The sequence below is a fragment of the Stenella coeruleoalba genome, assembly GCF_951394435.1.
Source record: "Stenella coeruleoalba genome assembly, chromosome: X".
NCBI lineage: Eukaryota > Metazoa > Chordata > Mammalia > Artiodactyla > Delphinidae > Stenella > Stenella coeruleoalba.
This window is the reverse complement of record NC_137152.1, coordinates 39,703,307-39,714,040: the sequence shown is the minus strand read 5'-3', so window position 1 is coordinate 39,714,040 and position 10,734 is coordinate 39,703,307. Positions and strand designations below refer to the sequence as shown.

Genomic DNA, 10,734 nt, shown 5'->3' with positions numbered 1-10,734 from the left:
TGAACATTGAAATAGTCCATGTTAGGAAGGATGCGTCCCTCACAAAAAAAATAGTGTGACTGTCCTATGTTTGTATCCATCAAGGACCTACTATGTGCCAGGCTCCAATAATATGGAAATGGATAAAACACAGTTGAAACTCTCAAAATGAGCTCCATCTTTTGGCAACAAAGACAGTTACACTAGAGTGTGTTAAAGGAAAGCAAATAATGCTGTGAGCACAGAGAGGGAGATCCTACCTGAGTCTGGGGTATTATTGGGGCGTTGAGATGAAGAGAAATGCCTGAGCCCATTCCTAAAGATACAGTAAAGAAGATAGATGGACAAAAGGATGCTAAGGAATAGCTCCTCAGGCAGTAGAATAAAATTTGTATATTTATAGACATGTAAGATGTTTAGCTTAGCTGGAACCAATTTAAGGGGGTGGTAAAAATGAGTTAATCTACAATGGATAGGGGATAAAGAGATAGGGATTTACATTTGGCAAATATATGAAGCCACCCTAAATCAGTACCATTCCACTGATAATTACCATAAGACAAGTCAAGGAACAGTTGGGCAGGGGAAATGCCTTACTGGGCTTCCTCAGAGGGGCCCTTTGGTGAGGGCTGATTGCTAGCAGTGCTGCCTTAAGAGAGAACTTCATTGGAGCCTCCAGCCTCACCCTGGGGGATTAGGGTTGAGTTCCTGGCCATAGCTAAAGGGAACAAATGAAATAAATCCTTTCCACCCACTCTCTCCGAATCCCCAAAACATTCAAGATTTTCTTTAACAACAACAAATGATTTATTTGCAACACAGCCCAGTCCCCATCATTTCAATACAGCACAGGAGTAGGAAAGAGTCACACTGCAAGCATCATTTAGTTCAAGGCAGAGTTCCATGGCTCCCAATACAGCAAGCCCGTCTCCCCCAGAGACCCATGCCCGGAGCCCAGCTGAACACACGAACAGGCAAGCTCAGAATGAAGTCGGCCCCAGGCCTCATCACATTTCACCCTTCCCCCACAGCCCTTTTAAGCTTCCTAACTGCAGCCTTCTACCCCCTCCACTTCTAACCAGGCCAAGTCCCAGCCTCCTAGCCACCAGGGAGCTTTCTTTGTGGGATCATTATCAGGGGTTTAAGGGTTACCTAAAATGAGAAAATACCCTGTGAAATCTATTGTTCCATAGAAAGTTTAAAACGACTCCCCCATACATAATCCTAATCAGCAATGACAGCTCTTTATCTCTTCACTATAGACACAGGCGATTTTGAAGTGATTGTCATCTCAGCTCCATACACATTTCCCTACTGGCCTTATTAAAGACTGCTCTCCTCACCCTAGGGTGTAAAGGAAACCCAGGTATTTCCCCCAGGTTCAGAGCCTGAGAGGAAAAGCCCTGATGGCTTAGAAAAAGATTCCCTTCCTTCTGTTGCCCTCAAAAGATTTTTATGGAGATTATTGCCTAAAAGTTTTCTAGTCCATCTGAGAAACGGTTTTAGATTTAGAGGGAAATCCAAATACAGAAGCAGGCAGTCTTTCCGATATGGTACTAGTTTCTAGGATTCAGAAGGCAAGGAAGAGGAGTATAAAATCTCAAGTTGCTTTCTTCACCCCAAATCTTCTAGATCCTCAGAAGATGGACTCTAGGACGATTCTACCTTTCCCAGGACTTGGCGGTACAATTCCTAAAGTTCTACAATCATGGACTGGTGACGTTTGACAAAGTCACAATAAAGAAAAGACAAGAAAATAGAGAGGGCCTCTCCAAAGGAAGATCTTAAACATTAAGGGCTCTGACTAATGGTCAAAACATACTGATGTTTGATATCAGAACTATTTTTATAAAGTAAAGTAGGGGAAGAGACTTAAGTAACAACACTGAAGGCAAGGAATAGAACCTGTAGATTGGGTAGAGCATCACTTGCAGCTTTAACATTAATATTAGTTTATTTTAAACCCTTTTCTAATTTCTCAGGCAAACCTGAGCTAGCTGTACTTTTGCTATCACCTGCACGTGCAGGACTGGGCAATCATATCCTCATATTCCTTGTACAGGATACTCCCATTTGCTTCAATCAGAAGAATGCTAATGGGAACATACTTATAAGGGACACAGGAGGGCTGAGGGATGCTCTGGTCCACCAGCTCATTGACAAGGTTCTGGATGATCGCATGATTGGGAGAATTGAGACCATAGTGTAGTACCCGAGGGCAGACTCCCTTACAATAGTTTGGAGTATAGAGATGGGGAGCAATGATCCAGTGATCCCAGCCCAGCTGCTGGAAGCTGACTTGGAAAGGGTGGAGGGAACACTGGTTACTTTCAGGCCCATCACGCTCCCTGGAGGGGCCAGGAACCTCAGATGCGATACTGCCTGCTTGACGAGCCCTCCGCAAGAGAAGAGAAGGATCTATTTCCGTAAACTCTTCCAGGCCTCTTGGGAGAAGTTTGGCCTTCTGAACACTCTGAGTGTCATTGAAATAGAGTAACAAGAAAGCAGTGTCCAAGGATGAAGTGCCATGCCACCGGAACTCAAGAACCTCACTACCTCTTGGCCGCTGACACAGGAAGCGGAGTCGTAGAACCCTGTGCCCCTTGTGATTCCAGAGATTTTGCCCAACATGTTGCGTGATATCCATCTCTGTCCAAGCTTCGGGCAGTAGGGAAGGCTTTGAGGAGCCACTTCCTGAAGAAGGAAAGTGATCGGTTGGGCTTTTCTGGACCCAGGGCTCCACATGGCAGGAGAGGTGGGAGTGAGCTAGGTGAAGTTGATGGCGGTAAACCACAGTGGCTCTGACTAGTTGGTATGCTACCCAGTTTGGTCTCAGAGGAAAGTCCAGGGTCTGTTTGTGCCAGGGGCCTGCATCAGTAAGAGGGAACAAGAGCAGAGCATTAGCTTCTTACCTCCTAGCCTGAGTCTCGCTCAAAAACCTGCTCAATGCAAACTGACAAGCAGCCCTAAAATGAATTCAAGATCATAATAATAGCTATCATCTATTGAGCACTTACTAATGTATTAGATGCTTTACATACGTTAACTCTTGAATCTGCAAGAGCCTTATGAGATAGTTATTTTCCCCATTTTGTAGACAAGGAAATTGAAGCTCAGAGAAGCTATGCCAGAGGACGCACAGCCAGTGTGTTAGAATAAAGATTTGAGCCCGAGTATTTTTCCCTTAAGACAAATTGTGTCTAACTTTTAGATCACTCACAGCACCAGGCTGAGAAAAACACCTCAAATGCAGAATTGTGTATATATATTGTATGTATTATTAGCTGACTATTAAAGGTGACCAATAAGGAGGGTTATTGAGACATACATGAATAACAAATCCTCATGCTATATCACTATACAGATGCAGCTTTAGGGTGACAGTCCAATACTGGGGGCTATGGTCTGCCATCACTTCAAATCCGGGGCTGAGATGGCACAAAATAATTTTGTCTATCTACTCCTAGTGGGGGCAGGTATTTACCATTTCTGCCTTCTATTTGAATTTCTTCTTGAGCAGCTATTCCCTTCTTGGGCCATTTCCCCCTTAACCCTCAGTCTCTCCCTTTTCCATTCCTTACTGGAAATGATTCTTCATTTACCCCATTCATTGTAAATACCATTTTCAACAAGGCCCTGTTCATGTAAATATTTCGTTAGCTAAGAAGTCTACTTAGAAGCTATATGCCTTAGTGATTAAGAGTTTTAATCTAAACTGTGATGCTGACACCCAGTGGCCAAAGGGTTGGAAAGCTGGGCCTGCAGTGCTCTGACCTTCTGCGCCCTCTCCTGGCAAATGTCAAGAGCAACAATTACAAAAACCACGCACAGCAAGAAAAAGCCTGTCATCTTCACACATCAGTAAACATTCCCATGTTAATTTACATATTATTCACCTAACCTTCCTTCTCCACTGAATCCAGGAGCCTGGAATTCTTCAGTAGGCCTGGGACGCTCAATATAGAAACTCTTTAATGTTTTGATGCATCAGGATTTTTTTTAATATTATGTATCTAAGTTTCAGGTGTAAAGCATCATAATTCAACATCTGTGTACACTACAGTGTTATCACAATCACAAGCCTAGTTACCATCATCTGTTACCACACAGTTGACTCCCTTCACCTATTTCACCCACTCACCCCCCACCCCCTTTCCCTGGTGGTAACCACTAATCTAACCTCTCTACCTGAGTTTGTTTTTATTTTTTGTTGTTCATTTGTTTTGTTTTTTTATATTCCACATATGAGTGAAATCACACATCAGGATTTTTTTTTAAGTTCATGTTCCAACTCATGCTTAATACACCCTCAAGTTTGGGGCACTTAGATATCATTCAGACAAGGCCCAAGCCAGGCTTGTATTTGCTTTCTCAAATTACTCCATACTCCCATCCTACAATAATCTTTCCAAGAGACCCACGCATACATCTGCCCCACCCTGCCTGAAAAGGAATCCAAACCCAGCCTCTAACAGGCTGTCTGGTGAGGAACTGCCCTTTCCTTTCAGACCCTGACATCACATATTTCCTGAAGCAGGGTGGGGTTGCTAAGGATCAGAGCCAAGAAGGGTCTGCTCAGAACTTTTCAGGGAAATGGCTGACTCACACATCCTGTGTGATTGAACCTGGAATAGCTCTCCAGGCAAGCTCGATTCAGCTGGGTCATCTCCTGATGGAAAGATCAGGCCCAGCTCTCTTGTCATCCATTTCTGGATCCTTTCCAGAGTCCCTAGATGCCGGTATGTCCCACAGTCAGACCAGGGTACTGGCCTAATTCTAGGCATCTTCCTTTCTAGCCTCATATCATCTGTACAGAATTGATTTGTGCAGCTCCCAGTTGCACTTGGGAATGAAACCCAGATCCCTTGAAATGACCTCTGAGTCTCATATCCCATTGCTCTCCACAGTCTCACTAGGTTCCAACCATCCTGATCTTCCTTCTGTTCTTCAAGTCGGACAAGCTTCTTTCCACCCTTTAGGTCTTTGCACATGTTGTTCCCTCTGCCTAGATCAGACTTCTCCTTCTCGCTCCCCTTCTCATGCAGAGCTTCTTATCTTACAGACCTCAGCTCAAATATCACCTCTTCAAAGATGCCTTCCCTGACGATCCCATGCAAAGGGAAGATCTCTTTGCTATTCTCTATCAAAACCACCTATTTCATTCTTTGATAGCATTTACCACAATTTACAACTATCCATGTTTACTTACTTGTCTCACCCATGAGAACCATGCCTATCTTGATCATATTCCCGCCACCTAGTACAATGTCTAGCACTTAGCATTTGCCAAATAAATATTTGTTGAGTAAATCTCCACCCACACCAAGTTATCTTCTTTTTCCTTAATCAGAATGCATTCCCCTCCTTGTATGCATTATCTCTTTACTCCTTATGCAAAAGTCCAGCTCAAATACCACCTCCTCATTGAGGCCTTCCAACTGTCTCACTGCTTCCCTCTCCTTGCACTAAGCAGCAACCTATTTCTTCTTTGGAGTCCCGGGAGCCCTACTGCTTATCCTTTTCAAAGCATTTGCCACACTCCACCACCATTGTGTGATTACTTATCTATCTATTCTACCATAGTGGGGGCTCCTGGAGGTCAGGGAAGCGGTTATTTGCCTCTTTATACCCAACCCAAACACAGTGCTTGGTGCTCAATTAAAATCTGTTAAGCAGTCAGCACAACAGGGTAATTAAAAGCACAGGCTATGGAGCCTGAAACCCTGGGTTAGAAACCCAGCTCTGTTAATTACTAGCTGTGTTACATTAAGCCTCAGTTTCTTCACCTATAAAATGGGTATGTTCATAGTACCTACCCTGTATGATAGTGAGGAGGATTAATGAAAATAATGTTTGCAAAGTACTTTGCCCAATGCCTGGCACATGGTAAGTTCACACTAAAGGTTAGTTTAGGGAAATGGTAGTTGTTTTACTTGGAGGGAAGGAGGATAAATCGTGTCTGTTGTAATCGCTGAGACTAGCAAAGGTGTCTGTTGTAATCGCTGAGACTAGCAAAGGCTTAAGATTGATCTCACCAGGTTCCCAAGATTTCCCTGAATGATGGCTTTCTGCATTTCACAGAGAGCCCCACACTGCAGGAGCCCACTGCTGCCCTGGAACAATGTCTAATGCAGATGTTTAAAGCAGAAGCAACCATAATGGGAACAAAGAAAACTCCAAAATACATTTGGTACCAAAAACCCGAAGTAGCAACCACAGTCTGAATAGAAAAACTGTTTGGTGTACAAGGATATCAGGGTACCACATTCAAACACAAGTAGTTACGGACAGACAGACTTGAACTCAAATCCTGTCTCTGCCACCCACTGTTCTTGTGACCTCTGCAAGTTATTTAACTTCTCTCTGTGTTTTACTTTTCTTATCTTTAAAAATTAGGCTAAGTGCTCCAGGACAGCTAATGAGAGTAGCTGTCATTAAGGATTAAATACGATAGCAGATGCTCACGGAGCCAGGTATACAGACTCTCAGATGTGAGCCTGTTTCTGTCCTTTCTGAGGCCTTGTAAATTTCCCCACTTCAGCATCCTGTACCCTTTGCCTTCTAAGAATAAAACAACACAAACAACCCTGCACAGGAATGTATATGACTATTTCTCAATTATAGCTTTCAGAGATATAACAAGCATTAAGACTTTCTTTGAAAGGTAGGAGCTGACACATTGCTCAGTTGCCCTGGGGCCTGGGAGAGCTTCCTCAGGTAGGCCCCAAGGCAATCTGTTCTTAAATTGGGCCCCTGAAGGGAAGCAGGCTTGGAGCCAGCTTCTCCCAAGTTTGCCATCTTTTGAAAACCAAGCCTGAGAAAACCACCTTCCAGGCAATGAAGCCTGACAGTAAACTCGCAGATCCCCTTTTCTCTACACTCTTCTTCCCCATTTTTCTCCCCTCTAGGACAATATGGTATGATAACTCACCTCTGAGAGGTCTTGCTACATTACCCAACGGCCTCACCAGCCTCACCATGGTGGCCCCAATGGTGCGGTTCTCCCTAGGGTGCCCACTCTCATCAGCTGAATGCTGGTACAACTCCAGCATATACCGCAAGGGAGGCCCTAGGACCCGTGGCTTCCTCTGCTGCTTGCCAGGGGCTTCTTCTAGCAGTTCCCGAATCAGGGGCAAGGTAGGGGCCTCAGGCAGGAGGGCAACAGAAGGCTGCCCTACCTGTGTCATTTGGACCACGTGTTCCATAAAAAACACCAGTCCCCAAAGAAGAAGGATTCTAAGGATGCTCAGGAGGACCATCTTGAAAGGCTTGGTGTTCAGCAACACTTTCCAGCACAAGCCCAAAGGATGCCACTCTGACCCTTTCCTTTCACACAGGTAATAGCATCCAGGCTCCACTACCACAAAGGATAGGGCAAGAAAAAATGAAAGGCAGGCAGGCAGGTCCTATGTTGTTTCCTCTAGGAGGATCTCCTTGACCAAAAGGAGGTCTTCTAAATTGTCCTCTTTGCATCAAAACAAACAGAAACGCAGGAGGGACAAGGCAACATGCCCCTCCTGCTCTCCAGGGCCAGGAACAAGATAGCACTTAAAAGGAGAGGTCCATCCCAGGACCTGCTCCCTTACCTTATCCACTAGGATGAAAAGAAGCAACCCTATCCTGCTCCACTCCAGAGCTTTAAAGGCAGCCTCTTAATCAGTCCTTAAAGGGCCAGAGGCCTCCTGCTCCCATCCCACTTCCATGCAATACTTTTCCTAATGCAGCATTTCCCAAAATGTGGTCTACTAAGGACTTGCAGTGAGACTATCTGAGGTAATTGTTAAGAATTCAGGCTCCGGGGCCCAGCCCAAAACATGAACTCTCTGAGGATACGCTCCAGAAATCTGAATCTTAAATCCTCCAAGAAGTTCCCACTAAAATATGGGAACCTCTGTGTGAGTATGGCTGCTGGAGCTTGAAGAAGATACCTTAACAGTGGTTCTCAATCTTGACTCTACACTGAAATCACCTGGAGAGTTTTAACTATTATGGATTCCTGGGTACCATCCCCAGATTCTGATGTTGTGGGTCTGGGGTGTTACAAGGGCATCAGGATGTTTTAAAGCTCTGCAGGTGATTTTAATGCACAGCCAAGTTTGAGAACTCTGACTTAGAATTTTCTGGTTTCCCCATGGAAGGTGTTGAGATCCTGAGTGGGCTTCATCAGAGAAGCCTGGGGCAGTGGGAGATGAATCTGTGGAAGCTGGCTGGAAGCTGACCTAGCTTGGCTGGTTAATGGAGGCATCAGGGCTGAGCCAGTTAAGGCTACCCCACACCAGGATTCTTCAGAAAAATGGTAGGTGTTGTCCTGGCCCTGTCCAAGTAGAATCAGTTTGCTGGGGCTCTAAGGAGAAGGTGGGGCAGGAGGTCAAGATGTGGCTCTTGTGGAACAGGCATGGACTTTGTAAACAGACAGACCTGTGATTCTTTCTCTTATTAGCAGTCATTTAACCTCTCCAAAGCAAATCTCTTCGTTTCCCTGAGCCTCAGTCTCCTCACCTGTAAAATGGAGATAACATGTTTTATCTCATAGCTTGTTGTGAGGATACAAGGAAATAATCTGTGTTAATTCCACAAAACCTAATTAGGCATATGATATATGGTTACATGCTAGAAATTATTTGTTTCCTTCCTCTGTTTTTTCTAACATGGCCTTGGTCCCTGGCATGTATCGTAAAACAAAAGATATGGGCCCTCTAGTTCTGGACTCAAATCCCAAGTCAACAACCCATTAGCTGGTGACCTCAAGCAAGGTTACTCCCAGACTGAGTTTCTTCATTTGTACTGCTGGCTCCTACAGAGAGTTGTTGTGAGTGTTGTATTGTGTACATTTTTATTGTATACAATGACATACAAGTAAGAGATATAAGCAGAATGTTCACAATAGGCAAAACCTGAATGGCCAAAACATGAAAAGATGTAAAAGGAATCAGAAAAATGCAATTTAAAACCACATGTGCTTCCACATCCATTGAATTGGCAACATATTAAAAGTCTGATGCTATTAAATCCAGGTGAGGATGTAGAATGCAGGTAACTCTCTTACACCGCTGGTGGGAATGTGATTTGGTACAATTGTTTTATAGAGCGATCTGGCATTACCTCTACTGAGTTTGAAGATGTGCAATTCAGGTATTGCTACTATTGCTAGAACAGTAGCTTTTAGATATTTTGGTCTGTGATTCACAGGAATAAATATATTTTACATCAGACCCAATAGAAACACAAGCGCGCACACACACACACACACACACACACACACACACACACAGGTATCTGAAGTAAACATTTCCTGCAACAATTTTTATCTTTCCAACATGTTGGGAGGGATAATATATCATAATGGGTAAGAACACAGCTCTGGATTCAGGATCCTAATTTCAAACTCCAGCTCTACCACTCATTAGCTTGACCTTGGGCAAGTTACTCAACTTCTCTGTGCCTCAGTTTCCTCATCTGTGAAATGGAAACCATAGCCTCTCTCTTCTTCAATTTTGTAATATATATGTAAAATGAGGTTAATCAAAAGACTTACTTCATAGGATTTTTGTGAGTATTTAATGAGTTAACACATGTACAGCACTTAAAAGAGTGCCTGGCACAAAGTAAGTACTAGACACAGGTTAATTATTATTACATTTCATGCAAGTTGTGCTCTCCAGAAAGCTGAGCTTACCCTGAAGTGCTAGTTCTGACCTCATATGAGCTGTGGAGAGGTGGCCCATAAGTTTCTCTGTCCTCCATGTCCACACCGCTTCTCCCTGCTTCCTTTCCCCCTTCTCTGCCTCCCGACATTCTCTTTGGCCCTTGACCTCTGTTACCAATTTAAACTTCCTATTTTCTATCCAACATAACTCAGTAAAAGAGCAAGTTATTAGGACAACTAGCAAAGGATCCATACAAGAGTTCCCAGCACAGTTTTCTTTGATGTTTCTGTGGTATTTGAGTGGGATTATATACGTCAAGAACATTTTTCTGCCATAGTAGTAAGATTTTGATACAGGATCAAAAGAAGTAAAAAGAGACAACATATTCACTGGAAATAACATGATTTGGGTTAGAATTCCTGGTTCTGCCATTTTTGTCTGTTGCTTAACCTCTCTGCATCTCAGCTTTCTTAACTGTAAATTTGGAATATTCTTTAGGGCTGTGGTGAGATTTAAATGAGATAATGTATACAAAGTATTAGCATATAGATACTCTTAAATAAATGTTAAAATTTATCATTAATAACCTATGATTTTAAACTGTATGTAAAGTGTAACTGACTGAAGGAAATATCTACTCAGCATCCTTCTAAAGTTCAGCTGAATTTTTATTCCATCCTTCTACTCACCAGGGCTTCAGAAGACTCACCTGAATGAATAGTTCAGCTTTCTTATTTCAGAAAGAGATCCAAAAACTAACTCCATTCTTATCACCAGAATTGAAAGAAGCTGACTTGATTATTTCCTGGAAATGCCCCCTGGTGGGCCTGATGTATGCTACTGCCCCAAACCCCCAGAAGAGGGCACCAACTGTCTTTCCAGCCTTTATGGTTGGAGGGGTGGGGTGGAGTGGAGGGGCAGGTTATAGGTGATTGGAACAGGATCTACTAAATGATATTTACCAGGCCTTTCTGCTTTAGAAAAAGCCAGTATGTGAAAACACTAATTATTTAAATTGGACAGTTTAGGAGGTGATTATTGATATGACTAAAAGTGTTCTTGACACAACAAAATAGGTCACCACAAGTTGCTTTGAGCAGCAGGAAAC

At 43.4% G+C, this 10,734-nt stretch overlaps 1 protein-coding gene across 1 annotated transcript; it reads right to left on the bottom strand.

The window, feature by feature from the left end:
• Positions 1–1,990: 1,990 nt before the first annotated feature.
• On the bottom strand, positions 1,991–7,238 carry BMP15 (bone morphogenetic protein 15; the record flags this gene model as incomplete). The annotated part of the gene is made up of 2 exons (XM_079910544.1): positions 1,991–2,847; positions 6,911–7,238. 2 exons carry the CDS (start codon positions 7,236–7,238, stop codon positions 1,991–1,993), a joined length of 1,185 nt encoding a protein of 394 aa, XP_079766670.1.
• Between the last annotated feature and the right edge of the window lie 3,496 nt (positions 7,239–10,734).